This window comes from Trachypithecus francoisi, unplaced genomic scaffold (genome assembly GCF_009764315.1).
Source record: "Trachypithecus francoisi isolate TF-2019V2 unplaced genomic scaffold, Tfra_2.0 Lachesis_group6, whole genome shotgun sequence".
NCBI classification, from domain to species: Eukaryota; Metazoa; Chordata; class Mammalia; order Primates; family Cercopithecidae; genus Trachypithecus; species Trachypithecus francoisi.
The window spans coordinates 84,974,814-84,999,483 of NW_022681471.1; the positions used below are offsets into that span (position 1 = coordinate 84,974,814).

The 24,670-nt window shown below is 47.9% G+C and overlaps 1 protein-coding gene across 1 annotated transcript in view; it reads left to right on the forward strand.

The window, feature by feature from the left end:
• GNL3L (G protein nucleolar 3 like) overlaps positions 1–24,670 on the forward strand; it is a 35,878-nt gene that overhangs the window by 7,059 nt on the left and 4,149 nt on the right. The window contains 13 exon segments of the mRNA XM_033201935.1: positions 6,203–6,264; positions 7,288–7,395; positions 8,433–8,549; positions 10,104–10,187; positions 10,356–10,491; positions 11,372–11,475; positions 15,819–15,963; positions 18,507–18,551; positions 18,554–18,593; positions 19,110–19,284; positions 19,373–19,515; positions 19,828–19,964; positions 22,085–22,212. Of these exon segments, the coding sequence (XP_033057826.1) occupies positions 6,203–6,264; positions 7,288–7,395; positions 8,433–8,549; positions 10,104–10,187; positions 10,356–10,491; positions 11,372–11,475; positions 15,819–15,963; positions 18,507–18,551; positions 18,554–18,593; positions 19,110–19,284; positions 19,373–19,515; positions 19,828–19,964; positions 22,085–22,212 (1,424 nt within the window).

Sequence of the window (24,670 nt, forward strand, 5' to 3'; positions counted from 1 at the left end):
ACTGAGTAGAATGTTCAGGTCTCCAAAAGGTTGTACAAATGGTCTTGAAGATAGGACAGAGGGGTGTCTGAGACTGCTTTCAGAAGTTCAAGCAGTTACAGGTGGTTCCCCCATAGGTGTAACCATAGGAATGGGTGGGTGAGTGGCTATGATTGAGTGGAGATCCTTGGAGGTGAAGATGTCAAGGAAGTGGGAAATCTAGATTGTTGAAAGGGTTGCCTGGTGATCTCCAAAGTCACCCAGGTTGTTGGTGGCAGGAGTTGGGTCAAAAGAAAAGCAATGAACCAGGTGCTTCAATAGATGAGGAAAAGTAAGTCATAGATGACAGGCATAGCAGCCTAGTTGGGGCCTCAAAAAGAGCAGGGTTTTTATCCTATCCCTCTCCACACATTTTTTGAGATGGAGTCTCACTCTGTCACTCAGGCTGGAGTGTAGTGGCGCTGTCATAGCTCATTGCAGCCTCAACCTCCTGGGCTCAAGCGATCCTCCTGCCTCAGCCTTCTGAGTAGCTGGGACTACAGGCATTTGCCACTATGCCCCACTAATTTTTTTTTTTCAGTAGAGATGAGGGTCTTTCTGTGTTGTCCAGGCTGGTCTTGAACTACTGAGCTCAAACAATCCTCCCACCTTGGCTTCCCAAAGTGCTGGGATTACAGGTGTGAGCTACCACACCTGGTTTTTCTTTTTTCTTTTCTTTTTTTTTTTTTTTTGAGACGGAGTCTGGCTCTATCGCCCAGGCTGGAGTGCAGTGGCCGGATCTCAGCTCACTGCAAGCTCCGCCTCCCGGGTTTACGCCATTCTCCTGCCTCCACCTCCCAAGTAGCTGGGACTACAGGCGCCCGCCTTGTCGCCCGGCTAGTTTTTTTTTGTATTCTTTAGTAGAGACGGGGTTTCACCGTATTAGCCAGGGTGGTCTCGATCTCCTGACCTTGTGATCCGCCCGTCTCGGCCTCCCAAAGTGCTGGGATTACAGGCTTGAACCACCGCGCCCGGCCTTTTTTTCTTTTTAACAAGAGGGAAAAATAGTCTCAGCTTGGCACTAGTGAGTCTGGAGGACTACGTTCTCTACCTACTGACCCCAGGATAAACATGTGCCAGTGAAAACAACCACCACCTTTTGAGAGGCCTGCAAGTGAAGCATTGTCCTTGGGAGAGCCAAGTCTCAAGGCAGGAGCTTGGGGAATTGATCCCAGGGAGAGGTTGTTAGGGGAGTGTTGATCACCCAGGTGGGAGTTTCAGAGAATGTTGTGGGGAGTTTGATGCTAGGGCAGAGGAAGGATGAGAGGAATGAAGTCAGTGGTGTACAGGGACATCTGTGGGTGACAGTATGGGAGATACGGGATTAACGAATACAGAGATCTGCTTTTGAGTACTGATAAATTGGTGATTTTAGGCCTAGATGATGTTGGTGGATGCATTGAGGCTCAGAGAGGTGTTAAAAAGTTCTTCAAGGTCATATAGCTAGGTAGTTATTGAGCCAGAGTAAGAATGTCTGCTGGTTATAAAATGGGTGGCTGTTTTCTCTCTGGAGTTGTTGAAAAATCTATGAGCAGAGGCTCCTGAGTGCTGGGAGGGATGACTGACTGTACCCCCTTCTCCTCTTTCCCTCCCCGCTTCTCTTCTCCCCTCTGAAGCACATTCTTTTTCTCTCCAAGTGATGTATTTTCTTTCATTGTGTGCTTGTATCCATTGCAGGCACTCAGTTTCCAGGGAAGTTAGGCTGATGGAAATTGTTGAGTAAAATGTCCAGACCTGGTTCATTCCAAACCTCACATTTTTTTTGTTGTTGTTGTTGCAACATGAGTACTTCAGAAGAAAGGAGACTGGAGGTCTGTTTTGTGTTTATTTATACTGTTTATTTAAATTTGACCCATTCACATTTGTTATGAGATGTTTATGTCTGGTCAGATTTCTACCGTCTTATTTTTATTTATTTATTTTTTTGAGACGCAGTCTCGCCCTGTCACCCAGGCTGGAGTGCAATGGTGCGATCTCAGCTCACTGCAACCTCCGCCTCCTGGGTTCAAGCGATTCTCCTGCCTCAGCCTCCTGAGTAGCTGGGATTACAAGTGCCTGCCACCATATCCAGTTAATTTTTGTATTTTTAGTGCAGACAGGGTTTCACCATGTTGGCCAGGCTGGTCTCGAACTCCTGATCTCGTGATGCGCCCACCTCAGCCTTCCAAAGTGCTGGGATTACAGGTGTGAGCCACCATGCATGGCCCTCTGCCATCTTATTTTATATTTATTGTTTATTTTGTTTCCTCTTATTCCCTTATTTACGCTTTGCTAACTTGATGAAGTTTTTAAACAATCCTCCATCGGTAATTAAAGTTATGTTGGTAATTGTATTCATATTTATATCAAACATAATTAATTCTGTATTTCTCTCTCACTTTACCAAAGTTGAATAATGACTATTTTGTAACCTACCCTTTCAAAATGAAACCTTTAGCATGCTTTCATGCTTTTGCTTTTCCAACCCCCATTACTTGATTTCTGGATTTTGTTGAAATCATTTGATATTTCAGTTCTGAGCTATTTCCTTATGATATGCTTCTTGGATTTTAAGAATCCTTTTTTTGTTTGTTTGTTTTTTTGAGACAGGGTCTCACTCTGTCGGCCAGGCTAGAGTGCAGTGGTGTGATCATGGCTCACTGCAACCTCTGCCTCCTGGGCTCAAGTGATCTTCCTGCCTCATCCTGAGTAGCTGGGACAACAGGCATGTGCCATCACACCTGGCTAATTTTTTTTTGAGACAGAGTCTTGCTCTGTCGCCCAGGCTGGAGTGCAGTAGTGCGATCTTGGCTCACCGCAACCTCCACCTCCTGGGTTCACACAATTCTCCTGCCTCAGCCTCTCGAGTAGCTGGGCAGGCGCGTGCCAACACACCCAGCTAATTTTTGTATTTTTAGTAGAGACGAGGTTTCACCACGTTGGGCAGGCTGGTCTCAAACTCCTGACCTCAAGTGATCCATCCACCTTGGTCTCCCAAAGTGCTGGGATTACAGGCGCGAGTCACCGCGCCTGGCCCCCAGCTGATTTTTGCATTTTTTTGTAGAGACAGGGTTTCACCATGTTGCCCAGGCTGGTCTTGAACTACTGAGCTTAAATGATCCACCTACCTCGGCCTCCCAAAGTGCTGGGATTATAGGCGTGAGCCGCTGCGGCTGGCCCTTAGAATCCTTTCTTAATATATCTTCCAGTTCTTAGCCACATGAGAGCTTGCTTGTTTAGATTCAGTGATTTTCTTTTCTTTTCTTTTCTTTCTTTCTTTTTTTTTTTTTTTTTTTTTTTTTTTTTGAGATGGAGTCTCACTGTGCTGCCCAGACTGGAATGCAGTGACACCATCTCGGCTCATTGCAGCCTCCACCTCCCGGGTTCAAGAGATTCTCCTGCCTCAGTCTCCTGAGTAGCTGGGATTACAGGTGTGTGCCATCACACCTGGCTAATTTTTGTATTTTTAGTAGAGATGGGTTTCACCATGTTGGCCAGACTGGTCTTGAACTTCTGACCTCAAGTGATCTACCCACCTTGGCCTCCCAAAGTGCAGGGATTGTAGCTGTGAGCCATTACTCCTGGCCTCAGTGATAGGTTTTACTAGATTTCCTGCCCACCACTATTTGTTTCCTTTTGCTTGGGATCTTTATTCTGATTTATTTTTATTTTGCCAGTAGTTTTATCCAAAAGGAAACACAGGGCCAGGCGTGGTGGCTCATGCCTGTAATCCGAGCACTTTGGGAGGCTGAGGCGAGCCAATGACTTGAGGCCAGGAGTTTGAGACCAGCCTGGCCAACATGGCAAAACGCCGTCTTTTGTAAAAGTACAAAAATTAGCCAGGCACAGTGGTGCACGCCTGTAATCCCAGCTACTCTGGAGACTGAGGCAGGAGATTTCCTTGAACCCAGGAGGTGGAGGTTGTAGTGAGCTGAGGTGGCACCACTGCACTCCAGCCTGGGTGACAGAGCGAGACTCTGTCTCAAAAAAAAAAAAAAAGAAAAGAAAAAAGACAGGTGGTAATCTTTGCTCACCTGAAAATGTCTTTTTGTTACCTTCACATAATAAGAGTGATCTATTGGTTAGAATTTTATCTCTTTATCTTTGGAGTTCAGAAATTTCATCAGGATATGTCCAGGGTATGTCTTTTGGTTGTTAATCTTTTTTTTTTCTGTTTTTCTTTTCTTTTTTTTTTTTTTTTTTGAGGCAGGGTCTCTGTTGTCCAGGCTGGAGTGCAGTGGTGCCATCGTAGCTCACTGTAACTTTGAACTCCTGGGATCAACCAGTCCTCCTGCCTCAGCTTCCTGAGAGCTAGGACTACAGGCGCGTGCCACCACACTGGGCTAATTAAAAATTTTTTTTTGTATAGACGAGGTCTCACTGTTGCCTGGATTAGTCTCAAACTCCTGGTGTCAAGCGATCCTCCCACCTCAGCCTCCCAAAATGCTGGGATGACAGGGTGAGCCATGGAGCCCAGCCTTGGTTGTTAATCTTGTTGCTGCCTGTTTCTTTCCAATCTGAAACCTCAAGCCTATGTTCAACTTGACTTTCGTCTGTTATTTCAGAAAATTATTGCTTCTCCATTGTACCCTTTTCTCTTCAGGAACTCCTGTTGTTTAGATTTTAGCTTTCTTGGCTCTATTGTCCATTTTTTCTTTTATACTTTTGCTCATCATTTCTATTTCTTTGAATTTTTGCTCTAAGTAAGCTCCCTCCTTTGGTCTTCTAGCGTATTAATTTGATTGTTAGTGATGTCTTTTTTGTTTTTCACTATTTCTATTGAATTTTTTTAAGAGACAGAGTCTCACTATGTTGCCTAGGCTGTTCTCGAACTCCTAGGGTCAAGTGATCCTCTTGCCTCAGCCTCCCAGCTAGCAACAGGCAGGTGCCACTGTGCCCAGCTTCAGTTTTGACTGTTAGAACAGTCTGTGTTTGTGTATTTTTTTTGAGAAATGGGTTTAGCTATGTTGCCCAGGCTGGATTAGAACTCCTGGGCTCAAGGGATCCTCCTACCTTAACCTCCCATGTAGCTGGGACTACAAGTATGTGCCACTGCACCCGGCTTTTGAATTTTTATTCAGTGTCAAGTTTTGGGAAATCTTTTTTTCTCACACAGTTCCTTTGAAGTATCTTCTTGATTCTCCTTAAGAATTTGCAGTAGCTCAAGACTAGCCTGGCTAACATGGCGAAACCCCGTCTCTACTAAAAATATAAAAATTCGTGTTTTTGTATATGAATTTGGGAGGCTGAGGCAGGAGAGTCGCTTGAACCTGGGAGACAGAGGTTGCAGTGAGCCCAGATCACACCACTGCACTCCATCCTGGGCAATAGAGCAAGGGTCGGTCTCAAAAAAAAAAAAAAGAATTTGCAGTAGAATGTAAGTTCTGTTTCCTACATTAACTCTGCAGTGGGAGTCAACTGATGTGATTGTGGAGCCTGTTCTCTGTGTGGTATTCTTGAGCTGCTCATATAATATATTTGTTTGTATATATCCTGACCTTCCAGAAACTCCTGTCTCTCTAGGAATTCCTTGAGCCCCTATGAAGGTGGTAAGAATTAAAGGGAGCCATTCTTTCCAATAGGCCAGCTGTGAACGGAATGAGAGATGGGACTTCTGACTGAAGAAGGGGAGAGGCCTCATAAGTTCCTGAGCTTTGCTAAGTCATGATTGGAGAAGTGGTAGATCTCTCCTTTTGTATCTGAGGGAGGCGGCAGCATTTTGGCTGAGTAGGTGAAGTCCCTTTGGAGGCAATGGCCTGAGCAGGGTCAGCAGGAAGGGACAGTTGTTTCCCCACATACTGAGGGCATCTGCCCAGGCTTAGTGGGCTGGGACTCCTTAGATTACCTTCTCTTGGTGCCAACTCCCTCACCTCAGCCTGGCACTTAAATTGTTGAGTTGCCCCCAGTAGGAAGTTCTGGGGGAAAGAGGAGTCACAAGCACACATTCAGGTTACTCTCTGTACAGAATTCCTCTCAGAATTATTTGAGTTTGCAGTGAAATAATGTCGCAAACATTATATCCAGTACTTCCTCCGATACTATTGCTGCCATCCGCATCTCTTGTCTTGTGCTGAATCTAGACAGACATGGTATCTGAGGCTTCCTAGCTAGGTTCCCAGTGTGGCCTGGCCTTGATTCAGGTGTCAACAAATATCAAGCAGGTAGATGACGGCTCTTTTCTTTCTCTCTTTTTTTTCTTTTGTAGAAAATAAAAAGCCAGGTGAAGGTACCAAGGGCCACAGGAAGATAAGTTGGCCCTGCCCTCAGGTAAGGCATGCCTGTTGTTGATGGGAAGGTCAAGAGCAGGTTGCTTGTCCCAGGAGAGGCCCACTAAACCCAGTAAATATTGGGTGACTCTGGACAGAGTGCCACATTGGAGTCAGTGGATCTGGCTTTCCCTCCCTCTCTAGGTGGCCGCAGCAGAGAATCAGCAGCATTTTTCCCAAGCCATATGCAGCTTTGTGCTTGATTTACCTTGGTAGGGATTATCATTATCCCCATGTTTTAGTTGAGAAAACTGTCAGTGAGAAAGTTCCTAGGTTCAAGGTAACACAACTGGGATTTGAGACTGTCTGATTCTCAAGTCCCTGTTTCTTATGGAGAAGAGGGAGGCCAAAACATCATCTTTGGTTCCTGGATCTCCTGGTCCTGCTGGGAAAGGTGTGGGTAAGTAAGGCTTGGGAAAGAGCAATGAGAAGAAGGTATAGGCCAGAGAATGCTTGGGTTCTCACAGTTTAGCGTGGGTGAAGCTCTCAAACTTTAACCAGTCCTCTAGAATCACCTGGAGGATGGGGGAAAACATCGATTGCTGGGCCCCACCTCAGAGTTTCTGATTCAGTAGGTCTGACATGGCATCCGATGATTTGTATTTCTAGCAAGCTCCCAGGTGCTGCTGCTACTGCTGGTCTGAGGACCACTCTTTTGAGAGTCACTTGTCTGGAAAGGTTTTCCCTGGGCCTTGGGAAACCTTCCCAGCTGCCCTTCCCCTCTGAGAGGTCTCTTGTCAGTCCCTGCCTGGCTATGGGAGAGAGGAGCTCTACCAGCCAGACGGGCAGATCTTGGGGATGGAACCCTTTTGCCTACCTCTCCTTTCTTTGTCCCCACAACTACACTTCTCTGAGAAGCTTTAACTCCTGCTGCTCACCTTGGGAGTGGGAGGATGAGAGGATTGAGAGATAGAAGGGGCATTTATGAGGGGATATTGTCTTCCTTCTAGGGCTTCTTGCTGCCTTTTGAGGTGATTTCCATGGGTTCATTACCTCTGTTTTTTTTCTCTTATGTGGTGGCCAGACTGCAAAGCAAAATGGGAAGAAAGCAACCTCCAAAGTGCCCTCTGTACCTCATTTTGTGCACCCCAATGATCATGCCAATCGAGAGACTGAATTAAAGAAGAAGAGGGTAAGCTTTTTGCCTTGGTGGGGAGAGAGAGGGCCTGCCTTGAATGCTAGGTCTGCAGAAGTGTTGAATGGAAGGGCAAAGGCGAGAGTTGTTAGGGTTGTTGAGGCTATTTGTGGAAGCCGGGAGAGAGGGAGGTTACCATGATACTGGATTTATGTCTCCATTTGCTCACCACCCAGTCGATTGCCGTCTGGCTTATGTTTTCACTGCTCTGCTGACACTACCCCTGCTGGCCTCATCAGCGCCTTCCCTGACATCACATTCATGGATATTGTTCTTCCCTCATCTTATCAGAATGCTCAGCATTTGAGGCCATGCTTTCTCTGAAGCACGTGGACTTTCTTGTCATCTCACTCTCCTGGATGTCTTTCTTCTTCTTTGACTAGCCACTGACAGTCTCTTTTGCCACTTTTTCCTCTTTCTTATCTTTTTTTTTTTGAGACAGAGTTTCACTTTGTTGCCCCAGCTGGAGTGCAATGGTGTGATCTCAGCTCACTGCAACCTCTACCACCCAGGTTCAAGCGATTCTCCTGCCTCAGCCTCCTGAGTAGCTGGGATTACTGGTGTACACCACCATGCCCGGCTAATTTTGTATTTTTAGTAGAGATGGGGTTTCACCATGTTGGTCAGGCTGGTCTTGAACTCTTGACTTCAGGTGATCCACCTGCCTCGGCCTCCCAAAGTGCTGAGATTACGGGCGTGAGCCACCCTGCCCGGCCTTCTTCCTTATCTTTAAATGATGAAGCGTCCCAAGACCTTGACTTCTTTCCATCTCTGGTCTTAAGTGGTTCCACCTGCCTAGGATACATTCTCGCTCTGCTTTTTATACTCTCTTTTTATTTTTCTCTGACACTCTTCCCTTCATCTCTCTTTTTCTTCTTCTCAAACCCTCATCTCCTGCTGTCATATCTTCCCTCTCCCTGGACCCTGCTCCTCCCACCTCTGCCATGTCGTGCCATTTCCTCTGTCTGTCACCCATCCGTCCCTTAGGCTGCAGACCCAGTCAGCTCCAGTCCCAGTGTGTTTTCACTTGTTAGGTTGAGGAGATGAGGGAGAAGCAGCAAGCTGCCCGGGAACATGAAAGACAAAAACGCAGGACCATCGAGAGCTACTGTCAGGATGTCCTAAGACGCCAGGAGGAGTTTGAGCGTAAGGTAAGAGTGCAGTCCTTGCCCCTGGGTAGGTTTGCTCAAAGCATCTTTTGCTGTTTTTCTGTGAAAGGGAAGAAGGAAGGGTGTGAAGTTGTTGGAGGGGAACAAGGGAATCAGTGTAGAGACGATGGAAAACCGTGGGGAGGGTCAAAGGGAGGAAGGGAGGGATAGAGGGAGATAAAGGGCCATTTTGAGCCTTACCCGTGACTGGACACCCCTGGAGAGCTCCTCTCTCCCAAGGTTGAGCCTAAAGACTGGGGCTAGTGGTGGGATCGGGGGCTGGGAGAGTTACATGTGACCAGGGGATGGGGTTGGGGCAGAGGGAGCGAGAGTATGAGGAGAGGATTGAGAGACAGAGAGGAGCATATGTGAGGGAATGTTGTTTCCTTCTGGGGCTTCTTGCTGCCTTTTTGGCAGATGTTCTTGTCTCACACACACAATACACGCTTGCCAGCTCATACTCCGTTTTCTGACATGCAGTGTGTATGCCTCCCCCATCCTATGTCCCTCATAGATTGTTTTTTTCACACCTTCCTCTTTCATCCCTCCCTTTCACACCATGTGCACACTCAGGTCTCCACCTGGTGCTCAAGCACAGGCATACACATAGTCACACACTGAACCATGGGGTTCTGTCCATTTTTCTTCTAGTTCCCAGCTTTATTGGTTGGTCAAAGCTACTTTTTGGTGGCCTGAGACTCCCATGATTTTCTTTTTTAATTATTATTTTGCTTTAAGTTCTAGGGTACATGTGCACAACGTGCAGGTTTGTTACATATGTATCCATGTGCCGTGTTAGTGTGCTGTACCCATTAACTCGTCATTCAGGTATATCTCCTGATGCTATCCCTCCCCCCCCACCCACCCCACGACAGGCCCCCGGCGTGTGATGTTCCCCTTCCTGTGTCCAAGTGTTCTCATTGTTCAATTCCCACCTATGAGTGAGAACATGCGGTGTTTGGTTTTCTGTCCTTGCGATAGTTTGCTGAGAATGATAGTTTCCAGCTTCATCCATGTGCCTACAAAGGACATGAACTCACCCTTTTTTATGGCTGCATAGTATTCCATGGTGTATATATGCCACATTTTCTTAATCCAGTCTATCATACATTTGGGTTGGTTCCAAGTCTTTGCTATTGTGAATAGTGCTGCTGTAAACATAGGTGTGCCTGTGTCTTTATAGTAACATTATTTATAATCCTTTGGATATATGCCCAGTAATGGGATGGCTGGGTCAAATGGTATTTCTAGTTCTAGATCCTTGAGGAATCGCCACACTGTCTTCCACAGTGGTTGAACTAGTTTCCAGTCCCACCAACAGTGTAAAAGTATTCCTGTTTCTCCACATCCTCTCCAGCACCTGTTGTTTCCTGACTTTTTAACGATTGCCATTCTAACTGGTGTGAGATGGTATCTCATTGTGGTTTTGATTTGCATTTCTCTGATGGCCAGGACTCACATGATTTTTTAAGCCTCCTATAGTTTCCAAAGCCCTGCTTCTCTTTCTCTCTCTCTCCCCCTCCTCCCCTGGACCCTTCTCTTTTTTTTCTCCTTTAGGAGGAAGTTTTGCAGGAATTAAATATGTTTCCTCAGCTGGATGACGAGGCCACAAGGAAGGCTTATTACAAGGAGTTTCGTAAGGTACAGGGTTCCATTTCTTCAGGCTTTCGGGGGAGGGTTCCAGTCCAGCCTCATTTCCTCTCCATTTCTGTTTTTTCCTGACTGAGATGGAGACTTTTTGTTTCACGGGACTGTGTCACTGCTACCGTATCCTTCCCTGCCCTTATCCCCTGGTCCTCTGCCCTGCAGGTGGTGGAATACTCTGATGTGATTCTGGAAGTCCTGGATGCCAGAGACCCATTAGGCTGCCGCTGCTTCCAAATGGAGGAGGCTGTCCTGCGAGCACAAGGCAACAAGAAGCTGGTCCTGGTCTTGAACAAGATTGGTGGGTGTTAGGCAGGATTGGGTGTGACAGGGCAGGTGGGCAGGCCCTCTTTAACGTCTAGCTTGGACCAGACACGGAACCCAGCAACTCAGTGATACTCATAATAGTCATTTAAAGTAGAAATTTTTGTTCTGATTTTCAAAGCCTGTATCACAGAGTATAGTACAAGTTAGATGTGGAGTCCAAGCCTGTCTGCCTTTCAGTCTCCTGTTCTTGCCATTTCGAGCCTTCTCTGTGATTGGACAACCTTGGAGAGTTCCTCCTCTCTCAAACTGGAACTCACAGACGGGCAGAGGAGCACATGGGCTCGGGAGTCACTCAGGTCTGGGGCTCGGCCCCTCACCTGTCCTGATTCTTTTCTCTGAGACACTGAATAAGTCATGCCACCTCCAAGAGCTCCCGTTTCTCTAGCTGTAAAATGGGCCATGAGTATCCCAACCTCACAGATTCGTTGTAAGAAGTAATGATAAAATGCTTGGTACATGGTGGTCAGTACTTCCACATGATAGCCATTCTTGTTAGGGTTATCTTTGACATTTGGCCCAACCTAGAATGATCCAGAGAGGGGATAGGAAACAATATTTGGGAGGCCTCTGATGCTCCTGGCGCTGTTTTGGAAAGAGAACATTTGGAACCAGACAGCTAGTTTGTCCATTCCCTGAGGGAACAGAGGCCCCCTCAGGGAGGGTTAACACAACCCATAGACCAGACTGTTCTTTCTAACTCCAACCTCCGGACTGGATGGGAATGACAGGGCCAGTCGAGAGACCTGTTGATGGTAGGTGGGCCTAGCTTTGGGTATGGGTGGAGGTGTCTTTGGAGGGAACCATGGAGGTGTTGTTCTGCTTACCAGCCCCATCTGTTCCTATATTTACCCCAGACCTGGTCCCCAAGGAGGTTGTGGAGAAATGGCTGGATTACCTTCGGAATGAGTTGCCAACCGTGGCTTTCAAGGCCAGTACCCAGCATCAGGTCAAAAACCTGGTAAGCCTGGGGCTAGGGTCATCTAGCCGCTTTCAGGGTAGTTTGGGGCCAGAGTTGGAGTCGTGACTTGGACTGGAACCTCCAGCCCTTTAGTATTAGAACTGGGCCTTCAACTTTGAGCTTTTGCTCCACCGAGAGACTTTTTTTTTTTTTTTTTTTTTGAGACAGAGTTTCACTCTTGTTGCCCAGGTTGGAGTGCAATGGCGCGATCTCGGCTCATGCAACCTCCACCTCCTGGGTTCAAATGATTCTCCTGCCTCAGCCTCCCAAGTAGCTGGGATTTTTTTGTTGTTGTTGAGACGGAGTCTCGCTCTGTCGCCCAGGCTGGAGTGCAGTGGCCGGATCTCAGCTCACTGCAAGCTCCGCCTCCCGAGTTTACGCCGTTCTTCTGCCTCAGCCTCCCGAGACTGGGACTACAGGCACCCGCCACCTCGCCCGGCTAGTTTTTTGTATTTTTTAGTAGAGACGGGATTTCACCTTGTTAGCCAGGATGGTCTTGATCTCCTGACCTTGTGATCTGCCCGTCTCGGCCTCCCACAGTGCTGGGATTACAGGCTTGAGCCACCGTGCCCGGCAAGTAGCTGGGATTATAAGCGCACGTCACCATGCCTTGCTAATTTTTGTATTTTTAGTAGAGAAGGGGTTTCGCCATGTTGACCAGGCTTGTCTTTAACTCCTGACTTCAGGTGATCCACCTGCCTCCGCCTCCCAATGTGCTGGAATTACAGGCATGAGCCACCATGCCTGGCTGGTGACTTCTTAATAGTAGTTTCACTTCACTTCTTCCATATTATCACTCTTCAGGAAACATTTCTTTTTTTTCAGTTGTAAGGATAAAACATAATGTCTATGGGGAATTTGTAAAATAGTTAACTACTTGTTTATTTATTTATTTATTTGAGACAGAGTCTCACTCTGTCACCCAGGCTGGAGTGCAATGGCGTGATCTTGGCTCACCGCAACCGCTGCCCCCACCAGGTTCAAGCAATTCTGCCTCAGCCTCCCGAGTAGCTGGGACTACAGGTGTGTGCCACCATGCCCAGCTAATTTTTGTATTTTTTGTAGAGATGGGGTTTCGCCATGTTGGCCAGGCTGGTCTCAAGCTCCTGACCTCAGGTGATCCACCAGCCTTGGCCTCCCAAACTGCTGGGCTTACAGACGTGAGCCACTGCTCCCGTCTAACTTTATTTTTTATTTTTGAAACAAAGTCTCACTTTGTCACCCAGGCTGGAGTGCAGTGGCGCTATCTCGGCTCACTGCAATCTGTGCTTCCTAGGTTCAAGTGATTCTTGTGCCTCAGTCTCCAGAGTAGCTAGGATTGTGGCTAAGTTTTGTATTTTTTTTTTAGTAGAGATGGGGTTTCACCATATTGGCCAGGCTGGTCTCGAACTCCTGACCTCAGGTGATCCACCAGCCTTGGCCTCCCAACATGCTAGGATTATAGGTGTGAGCCACTGTGCACAACCAACTACTTGTTAACTTTAAAAAATACATATACCTCCAATCATTTTTCTCTTTGAAACAAATCACAGTTCTTCCCAGTTATATCATTAATAGAGAAATATGTATTCATTGTAAAATATTAATACAGAAACTGCTTCTGGGAGAGAAATTGGATACTAAGGGACATTTTTTTCAATTTTGCATTGGATGTTAAACTTATTAAAAAATAAAGTAGAAAAAATAAAATTAACTACAGATAAAGCTTAAATACCTTTTCACCAGTCTCCCTAATTCTAGTCTGTTTATTCATGCCCAGAGGTAACTACCATTGACAGTTTGGTGTGTATTCTTCCAGACTTTATTTTAGATACAGGGTCTCAATTGGTCATCCAGGCCTCAGTGCAGTGGTGTGATGATAGCTCATTGAAGCCTCAAACTCCTGGACTCAAGACATCCTCCTGCCTCAGCCTCCTGAGTACCTTGGACTATAGGTGCATGCCACCATGCCAGGCTAATTTTTATCTTTTATATTTTTGTAGAGATGGGGGTCTTGCTTTGTTGACCACTCTGGTCTCAAACTCCTGGCCTCAAGTGACCCTTCCATCTCAGCCTTCCAAAGTGCAGAGATTACAGGCGTTAAGCCACTGCACTCGGCCTTCTTCCAAATGTTATTCTGTGCTTTGGATATACATAGAAGTGTATATATAAAGAGGGAATACTGGTTGGAAGTATTATGTATATCATTCTGTGGCTTAGTTTTTTTTTCTCTTGGACATCTTTCTATAGACATGTGCCTTTTTGATGCTGAATACAATTAGTTTGCAGTTTTTTATCGTTATAACCTGGGCTTCCACAAATACCCTTGCACGTGTCTCCTTGGCATATGGGCAGGTGTGTGTTTGTAGGTAAGGTAGAGAAAGGGAGTGGCTGGGTCATAGCCTTTCTGCATTTTACCTTTACCTATACACTGAGGAATCGCCCTCCATGATAGCTGTACGAATTATACTCCCACCAGTGGGGTAGATTTGCACATGTCTCCTCGGCACATGGGCAAGTGTGTGTTTGTAGGTGAGGTAGAGAAAGGGAGTGGCTGGGTCATAGCCTTTCTGCATTTTACCTTTACCTAGACACTGATGAATCGCCCTCCATCATGGCTGTACCAATTTATGCTCCCACCAGTGGGGTAGATGAATGCGTGAGAGGGCCTCTTTCCTGCACCCTTGGCAACATCTGATAGCATTAAACTGTTAAACTTTTCAGAAACATGATACCTTATTTACATTTTCTTGGCCTTTTTAAAATTTTCACTTTAATTTTTTTGAGATGGAGTTCGCTCTTGTTGCCCAGGCCGGAGTGGGATGGCACGATCTCGGCTCACTGCAACTTCTGCCTCCCAGGTTCAAGCGATTCTCTTCCCTCAGCCTCCCGAGTAGCTGGGATGACAGGCATGCGCCACCACGCCTGGCTAATTTTGTATTTTTAGTAGAGACAGGGTTTCACCATGTTGGTCAGGCTGATCTTGAACTCCTGACCTCAAGTGATCCACCTGCTTCAGCTTCCCAAAGTGCTGGGATTACAGGTGTGAGCCACCATGCCCAGCTTCTTGGCCTTTTTGATGGCAAAAATAGAAGCTGTCTTTTCTTTTCTTTCTTTTTTTTTTCTTTTTTCTTTTTTGAGGTGACGTCTCACTCTATCACCCAGGCTGGTGTGCACTGATGCAGTCTTGGGTCACTGCAACCTCTGCCTCCTGGGTTCAAGCGATTTTCCTGCCTCAGCCTCCCAAGTAGCTGGGATTACAGGCGCATGCCACCATGCCCAGCTAATTTTTGTATTTTTAGAGACGTGGTTTTGCCATGTTGGCCAGGCTGGTCTTAAACTTGTGACCTCAAGTGATCCATCTGCCTTGGCCTCCCAAAGTGCTGGATTACAGGCATGAGCCACAGCACCCGGCCAGAAGCCACCTTTTCTAACAGCTGTATTTCATTTGTATTCCACTTTTAGGATACAGCTTTTTAACCTATTTCTTATTGGTAGATATATAGGCTAATTCCAATTTTGTGATGTTGGAAACAATTCTGTGGCTGGGCGCGGTGCCTTACGCCTGTAATCCCAGCACTTTGGGAGGCCAAGGTGGGTAGACTGCTTGATGCCAGGAGTTTGAGACCAGCCTGACCAACATGGTGAAACCCTGTCTCTACTAAAAATACAAAAATTAGCCGGGTGTGGTGGTGCATGCCTGTAGTCCCAGCTACTTGGGAGGTTGAGGCATGAGAATCGTTTGAACCCAGGAGGTGGACGTTGCAGTGAGCCAAGATTGCACCCCACACTCCTGCCTGGGTGACAAGAGTAAGACTCTGTCTCAAAGAAAAAAAGTAAGGGAAGAGGAGGGGGGGAATTCTGGGCAGAGGAGGTGACATCAGGAGTAAAGAGGTGGCATCAGGAGTAAAGGTTGGGATGGCCTTGTCCTGTGTGAGGAATTGAGGGAGGGTAGGCTGTGGGCCAGGCTCCCTCTCATCCCTGCGCAGGCAGGGAGGGTGGGCATCCCTGTTGTGCACACAGGGCACTGAAGCCTGGAGAAGGGAAGCAGGCTTTGCTGGACATAGGCCTGTGAGAAGTAGACCTGGAGCTCAGAACCTGCCCTATCTAGAGCCAGGATGCCATCCGGCCACTGCCAAGGGAGGCAAGTGACATGTGTCGAGGCAGAGGCAGGGGCAGAGAAGACTGGAGACACAAAGACAGTCGAGGGGAATGGGGAAGTGACACGTGTTCAAGATCTGTGTGAGAAGCCTTCTGTTTCAGGCTGAGGAGCTCAGTGATCATAGGGAGACCCTGAAAGTTAAATCTGGGCTCAGACCTCATCTGCCATCTGATGTCTCTTTAATATTCATTTTTTTTTCCAGAATCGTTGCAGCGTACCAGTAGATCAGGCCTCTGAGTCACTGCTGAAAAGCAAAGCCTGCTTTGGAGCTGAAAACCTCATGAGGGTTCTGGGGAACTATTGCCGCCTTGGTGAAGTGCGCACCCACATTCGTGTGGGTGTTGTGGGTAAGACCTGCTGAGTGGTCATGGGGCCCAGGCTTCTTTCTTGGGCGGACACTTCACTGGGGGAAAGGATCCTGGGAGCTTCGTTGTCTTTTAGGGGAAGAGAGGAGTGGTTCAGGAAGGGTTTTGTGACTTGTAACTTGGATGGGTGGGCATCACTGTGTATTGAGTATTAGATCCATGGAGCAAATGCAGGGTGCCAGGCTTGGAGTTGGCACCATCTCATCCTATCAGAGCTGTGGGAGGGTGGGGTGCCATCTACCTTTTACAGATGAGGATTCTGAGTAAGGCCCAGAGAAGGACAAAGGGACTTTTGGAGCCCAGCCTTGTACAAGACAAGGCAGAGCTGAGGATCAAACCTAGGCCTTTCTGGAACATAGGTTCCTGAGGGAGGGATGATGGGAATGGAGTAGGGAGATTGAGAGAGACAGAGATAGATCACCAGAGAGAGAATGTGCAGCCATGTGAGAAAGACATTGGAGAGAGAGCTAGACACTGAGAGGGTATAGGTATGCATACCGGGATAGATACAGAAGAAGACACAGAGAACGCACTGGGAAGCCAGATGGCAGGGTTGGTGGGGAATGGAAAGAGGAGACAAATTTACATAATGGAGGCATGCAAAGAGGGAGATACAATCAGAAGCACCAAAAGGGACATAGAGACAGATATGCATACAGAGATCTGCTGAGGGAGACATAGGAAGGGGAGAGATAACCCATGTATGTAGAGAGGCAGACGTATTCCTAAAGAAAGAATGAGAGAGACAAACACACTACAGGGATAGAGACAGATTCAGAGAGAGAGATACATGGAAGCAGACTGGACAAGGCTGTAGATACAGAGGAACACATACACGTAGCTCTTAAGTACACATGCAGATCCACAAACACATACACAGACCCACGCTACAGACCCAGAGATCCAGAGGAGGCACATTTAGAGAGACAGAGCCAAGTCCAAATGCATGCAGACCAAGCCCTTCCCCACACACCCACCCCAGTGCTGCTCCCTCAACGCACATAGAACTACAAGGAGGGCTGGATGTGGCAGCTGATTCATGCCTGTAGCCCCAGCACTCTGGGAGGCTGAGGTGCACAGATCACTTGAGGTCAGGAGTTTGAGACCAGCATGGCCAACATGGCAAAACCCCATGTCTACTAAAAACACAAAAATTAGCTGGGTGTGGTGGCGGGCATCTGTAATCTCAGGTACTCGGGAGGCCGAGGCAGGAGAATAGCTTGAATCTGGGAGGTGGAGGTTACAGTGAGTTGAGATCATGCCACTGTTGAGATCCAGCCTGGGCAACAGAACGAGACTCTGTCTCAAAGGAAAGAAGACATACATGTGCCCACATATACTTTGACCCTTGAACATAATCACGTACCCAGAGTCACAGAGGGACACAAATACACAGACATGTCATGATGAGGCAGGTATGTGTCCTGTACAGAGAGAAATAGAGACATACAGAGAGGAGGTTAAGGAGGCGCAGACAGGGAGAGAGTAGAAGAGACACTGTGAGACACATACAGAGAGGCACCACGAAGTGACCAGCCCACAGGAGACAAGGAGCGTGGACAGAGGCTGACAGGAGTTGGCATGGAGGGAATTACAAATAGAGGCAGAATTGGTGGGTGGAGAGAATCAGAAAAGAACAATGACCAGAATGAGAGACAGACAAATTGGCAGAGAAGAGGTACTTAGATACAGAGGCACAGAGAGAAACAAAGATAAGATAGAGAAAGAGACTGAGTGGGAGAGACAAGAAAAGGAAAAAGTGGTGATACTGAGAATGGGAATGACCAGAGAGAGAGACAGAGAGAGAGAGAGAGAGGCAGAGACTTCCATGCATGGCGATATTTAGAATGAGAATGACCTAGAGAGAGGGAGGGGGAGAGAGGTGTGCAGAGGCTTCATGCACGGAGGTATACTTAGACATATACTTTTTTCTTTAGGCAATCAGCTTTCTCGGGTTGAACAAGTATGCGAGACAATAGTACACACATGTAAATTGAGCACATACAGAAAGAGAATGGTGAGAATGAGGCCCAGTGAGGGGAAACACAAAGGCATCCACAGGCTGAGAATGGCTGACAGATGCCCAAACAGCAAAATACACACCTCAGGTAGACAGCTGCACAGAGAGACTGGCATCTGGAGATGACCTCCATCCCCATCCATGGAATGATACACCCAGACAGGTTGTTCTCTGTTTCTTAGACATTTCTTGATGTCCACCTTCTGTTGGATTGTGCCACTGAGGCCTTGCATTAAGGACCTCTGCCTGGCTGATTGTGGGTGGGAGGTTGGTGTCACATCTAGAGAGAGGGACATACCTATCTAGCATGCTCACAAATGGAGGGGAGAGGTAGAAAGGCCCTGTAGGGGCTTTGTCAGGGCCTGGGGTGGGAAGGGAGGCGGCCAGGCTCAATTTTTGGTTTCCCATGGCCTGGTTACTGCCCCTGGCTGGGCCTCCCTCACAGGCTGGCCTGAGTGTTCCTGAGGGCCTCTTCTGCCCTGAGCCATCTGCTGCTACTTTGTAGGTCTTCCCAACGTTGGAAAGAGCAGCCTGATCAATAGCCTGAAGCGCAGCGCGCATGCAGCGTGGGAGCTGTTCCTGGAATTACCAAGTAAGCACCTGCCTGCTCCTCCACTCCACAATTCCTTGACCTACCATTTCCCCCAACTGCCATGCCTTCAGCCCCTGTCCCTTTCCTTATTGTGGACCATCCCCTGATGCTTTCCCCAGGCATGGGAGTCTCATAGCCCTCATTTTCCTGACGCACCCTAGGTGTAGACAGGTCCCCAGATGGGTGGTTCCGATTAGTGCCTTGAAGCTTCTGAATAACCATGCAAGATTGGGCTACTAATGGAGCTCTGTTGACTGGATGAAGCAGCTGAGGCTTGGAGAGTCAAGCTTGCCCAAGGATCCTGCAGCTTAGTCCCCAGTGGCAGATGCTAGATTAGAAATAGCCTCAAGTCTGTAGAGCCCCAGTCACCCCTCCTCCAGCTCTATATCTCTCCACCTTCATCTCTAATAACACCTCCCCCTCACTCCTTTACACCCCCACATCCCAGACCCACCTTCGTGATTGGGGCCTCTACGATGCCAGCCACATCCAGTCTTTCTTCTTCCCTGCCCCCAGATTCATGCAGGAGGTCTACCTGGACAAGTTCATCCGCCTGCTGGATGCTCCAGGCATTGTCCCAGGGCCCAACTCAGAGGTGGGCACCATCCTGCGTAACTGCGTCCACGTGCAGAAGCTGGCAGACCCTGTGACCCCAGTGGAGACCATCCTGCAGCGCTGCAACCTGGAGGAGGTCTGCAGCAGAGCCCGGCCAATGCCCTGCCCTACTCCAAGGGCCCTTCATTCTTCCTCATGACTTCTCTCCTTCCTCCCGTCACCAGATTTCCAACTATTATGGCGTCTCTGGGTTCCAGACCACTGAGCACTTTCTTACGGCAGTGGCCCACCGTTTGGGGAAGAAGAAGAAGGGAGGCTTATACAGTCAGGAACAGGCGGCCAAAGCTGTCCTAGCTGACTGGGTGAGGTGAGGAGGAGGTTAGGGGTAAGGGTGAGGCCCACTGGGAGCCTGGCTCCACAAAGGCTCATCTGTGCTCATTGCTGTTGGGGCAGCTTGACTTCCTGGGTCTTGGGGCAGAGGATGGCCAAGGTGCCAGGTCATGTCCTGCTTGAGACTTTATGCCCAGTGATTATCCAGCAACTCAACTCCTTGTTCAGAAGCCACTGTCTGGGTTTTCTTGTTCCCTTGCTGTTTCTGGCCTGCAAACTCATCGTCTCTTGGATTGTCCTTGGTTCTCTCAGTGACAGCACCACTAATCTCCCCTGTTTCCCAATGCAGCGGGAAGATTAGCTTCTATATACCACCACCACCCACTCACACTCTGCCCACCCATCTCAGTGCTGAGATTGTTAAGGAAATGACCGAGGTCTTTGATATCGAGGATACTGAGCAGGCCAATGAAGACACCATGGAATGTAAGTGTGGGCAGGGTGGGTCCACTTGGTCTTGCACTAGTGGGGCCACACAGACCTGACAGCAAATCCCACATTTGACCTCCCGCTTCCTTGGCCCTACTTGGGCTTTGGGCAAGTTGCTTAAGCAGCTCGAGGCCTAATTTCTTTTCCTGCAAAGGTGGGAATTCTAATCTGGCCCTGGCAGGGAGGGGGGTAGGGGGAGGGTGGTTGCGAGCTTTTGGTAAATATGAAAGAAGGTACCTGGTACCCATTGAGGTGCTCTGGAAATGTGAGGCTCCATTCCTGTCTCTGGGACCTGGAATGGACTGAGACGTTCTCTCAAAAACTCTCTAATGTTGCCTTAGGCTTTTTCACAACCATTTCAGGTCCATTTCTAGATTTTCCTTCTTACTCCCATTGGTGAATAAGGTACCCAAGTCACAGAAAGCTGATATTTGCCAAAGGATGTCAGCAGAGGTGCGTTTGACCCGGTTCTCCTGCCCTGTTGAAGACTCTTCCAGCTCAGAGGAGCTGGGTGTCTAAAAGTATAGACTGCCTGGATTCAAATCCGAGCTTTGTTCCTTTTTACTGTGTGATGCTAAACAAATACTTCGCTTCTTTGTCTCAATGATGTTATCTGTAAAATGGGGACAATAAGTCCACCTGGTAAGGTAGTTATGAGGATTTATTTAATATGTAAAAGACATTTAGAACAACAGTGCCTGGCATTTAGTAAATAGATGCTCAGTAAATATTAATTTTTATTAAGATGCTTATTTGCTGGGGAGCAGAGATGTGACTCTCAGAAACTCCTGAGAATGTTTGCTCTCCTCAGATATTACTCTCTGCAGCCCTGGCTTGTGGTTCCCTGCTTCATTCTCTACACTGCCTAAGGAAGGTATCCAGTGCCCTCTGGGCTTGTCTATAGACATTATGAGGTAGTTGAGAAGCCTTGGCTAGCCTGGCTTCTAGATACTCTATTTTTTCTCTTGAGGTCCAGTAGTTTTCCTTCTCTGGATCTTTAGTGTCATTGTATTACACACGAGGTAAGAGGACTTGCCTGCTTTCTAGTTTATATCCCATGTGGCTTTGGGCAAGTCATCCCCCTGTCTGAATGTTTCTTCTTTTTTTTTTTTTTTTTGAGGCAGAGTCTTGCTTTGTTGCCCAGGCTGGAGTGCAGTGGTATGATCTGGGCTTAGTGCAATCTCTGCCTCCTGGGGTCAAGTGATTCTTGTGCCTCAGCTGCCTGAGTAGCTGGGACTAGAGGTGTGCACCACCATGCCTGGCTAATTTTTTAATTTTTAGTAGAGATGGGGTTTTGCCATGTTGGCCAGGCTGGTCTCGAACTCCTGGCTTCAAGCAATCCACCTGCCTTGGCCTCCAAAGTGCTGGGATTACAGGCATGAGCACTGCACCTGGCCTTAGTTTCCTCCTCTGTTAAGTAGGGCAGTTGAGAAGGGTTTGAGCTTATGTTCTTATGATGATGCTTGACTCTGGCTGGATGTGAGGGCAAGAGGTGCTCCATCACTGAGAATGCATTTGGCAAAAGATTGAGGTCTGAGAAATTGAGAAGACAGTGAGGAACAGGTTAGTGGTGAGCGTTTTCTGAAGGAGGTGGCCCTAGTGCTGGATCTTGAAGGGTGAGTAGGGATTAGAAGGCTAAGTGTAGGGAATAGGGGCAAAATTATACAAGCAGGCATAAGGGTAGTGGGGCACAGGGCAGTGGGCACATCTGAGGGTTGCAGTAGAGGCCAGCTCCAGGCAAGGGACCAGAGAGAGGAGGAGAAAGTCTGGTCCTGGGGAGGGAATCCCAGTGCCTGCCATTTACAGAGCAGCATCTTGGGCCAGAGCATTACAGACATCTGCCAGTCTCACAGCAGCCCAGTGTGAAGAGGGCTTGTGGAATTCCCATTTTCCAAATGAGGAAGCTGAAGCTCTGTGTCAGCTCCCAGCAAGTGAATGTCCTACTGCAAAACCCATGCGTTTAATTCTTAGTCTTGTGGCCTCTCAGCAGGAGTGAAAAGTTCCTGCACCTGACTTCCCTGGGAAGCATCTGTGTATCCTTTTCACTGAGGCCTGACCAGGGAGTCTGGCAACATAGGGGAGCCAGGGCCCTGACAGTGGTGTTGGTTGTGTTAAAGGCTTGGCCGCTGGAGAATCTGATGAGCTGTTGGGTGACACGGACCCACTTGAAATGGAGATCAAGTTGCTCCATTCTCCGATGACGAAAATAGCAGATGCCATTGAAAATAAAACCACCGTGTATAAGGTACCTGTCATCTTTGTTCATGGCAACCCTCTTCTCTCCCCAGGGCTCTGGGAAGTGGTCAGTCCCTTTTACCTGCCTTTCATGTGGTGAGATGTGGGTGGTTCACTTGCTCCCAGTGGGCTTCTGGATGCCTGGCCTAGTGCATCCTTTACCAAGCAATGACAGGTCCAGGAAGCAGGCATGCTCTGTAAGGCAGCTTTCCCAGCCCTGGTTCTAGCCCATAGAGTAGGTATCACTATCTAGCCACCCAGTTGTCCAACTTGCAAATGACTCTTTCTTCTCCCTAACTAGTACCAGGATTTTTTTTTTTTTCTTTTGAGACAGAGTCTTACTCTGTCACCCAGACTGCAGTGCAGTGCCGTGATCTCGGCTCATTGCAACCTCCTCCTCCCAGGTTCATGTGATTCTCCTGCCTGAGCCTCCCAATTAGCTGGGATTACAGGTATGCGCCACGACGCCGGCTAATTTTGTATTTTTAGTAGAGACAGGTTCTACTATGTGGCCAGGCTGGTCTCGAACCTCTGACCTCGGGTGATCTGCCTGCCTTGGCCTTCCAAAGTGCTAGGATTGCAGGCATGAGCCACCACGCCTGCCTGGGATCTTATACTCTGTGTCAGTCACCAAGACCTATGTCTTCTCCCCCTAAATCTTTTGACAAGCTTTTCATCCTTTTCATCCGTACTGTTCCTGTAACCCTAACTAAACTTCCAGCCCTCACTTACTTGGACATATGTCCCAAGGTTTCTTTTCTTTCTTTCTTCTTTCTTCTTGCTTTCTCTCTTCTCTCTCTCTCTTCTTCTTTCTTCTTTCTTTCTTTTTCTTCCTTTCTTCCTTTCTTCCTTTCTTTCTTCTTCTTCTTCCCTCCTTCTTTCTTTCTTTTCTTTGTTTCCCTCCCTTCCTTCCTTCCTTCTTCTTCCTTCTTCCTTCCTTCCTTCCTTCCTTCTTTCCTTCTTCTTTCCTTCTTCCTTTCTTCCTTTCCTTTCCTTTTTCCTTTTTCCTTTTTCCTTCCTTCCTTCCGTCTTTCTTTCTGTCTGTCTGTCTGTCTGTCTTGACGGAAACTCGCTCTGCTGCCTAGGCTGAAGTGCAGTGGCGTGATCTTAGTCACTGCAACCTCCACTCCTGGGTTCAAGCAATCTCCTGCCTCAGCCTCCGAGCAGCTGGGACTACAGGTGCCCGCACCATGTCTGGCTAATTTTTTTTTTTTTTTTTTGGTGGAGATGGGGTTTCACTATGTTGGCCAGGCTCGTCTTGAACTCCTGACCTCAGGTGATCCACCCGCCTTGGACTCCCAAAGTGCTGGGATTACAGGCATGAGCCACTGCACCTGGTCGTGTCCCATGATTTCTAATGGCCCAATCTGACCATGTCACCTCCCCTGCTTAAACTCATTTCATGGCTCCCCAACACCTACATGATCAAGTACATATGCCTGTGACCTGCTGTTCAAGATCTACCGGGCATGATATGATGACTCCTAGAGGTTTTTTCAGCCTCGTCTTCTGCCCGTCCATCCCCCATCTCTGCCCTTGAGGAGTTCATATTTTAGTGGGTTTCAGACACAGACATCTGCACTGTGATGGAGACTCATAGGGTGTGGATAGGGGTCGAAGTTGGGACAGCATGGATCCAAGGACCCTAACCTGTACTACCTGTGGGTCAAGGAAGTCTTGCTCGAGTCAAGTATTAGTCCATTTTCATACTGCTGTAAAGAACTGCCCGAGACTGGGTACTTTATAAAGGAAAGAGGTTTAATTGACTCAGTTCAGCACAGCTGGGGAGGCCTCAGGAAACTTACAATCATGGCAGAAGGTGAAGGGGAAGCAAAGCATCTTCTTTACAAGGTGGCAGGAAGGAGAATGAACACAGGAGGGATACCAAACACGTAAAACCATCAGATCTCATGAGAACCCACTATCACGATAAGAGCATGGGGGAAACCACCCCCATGATTCAATTGCCTCCAGTTGGTCTCTCCCTTGACACATAGGGATTATGGGAATTATGGGGTTTACAATTCAAGATTAGATTTTTGGGTGGGTACACAGCCAAACCCTATCAAGCCATGTCTTGAAAGCTGAGGAGTTCTCTGGGCAAGGGGGGTCAGCAGCATGTGGTCCAGGACCCAGCCATGTCGACCAGGCTGGTCTTGAACTCCTGACCCCAAGTGATCCGCCCTCCTTGGCCTCCCAAAGTGTTTGGATTACAGGTGTGACCCACTGCACCTGGCCAGAGACAGACACCGTTTTTGGTACTCAGGTGTGCTCTATGTTTTTCTAGTGTTCAGTCAGGAATGACCCCTCCCCATCAGTAGTATGTTGACCACCACTATCATCCCTAACCTCAGTCACTCATCCTTCATGTTTCTAATGAGCAGTTACCATACTCTGATTAGTGGTATAGATTGTTGTACCTTCTTTAGCCTGGTTGTTTCCTGAAGATGGAACTGAGGCTGGGCGTG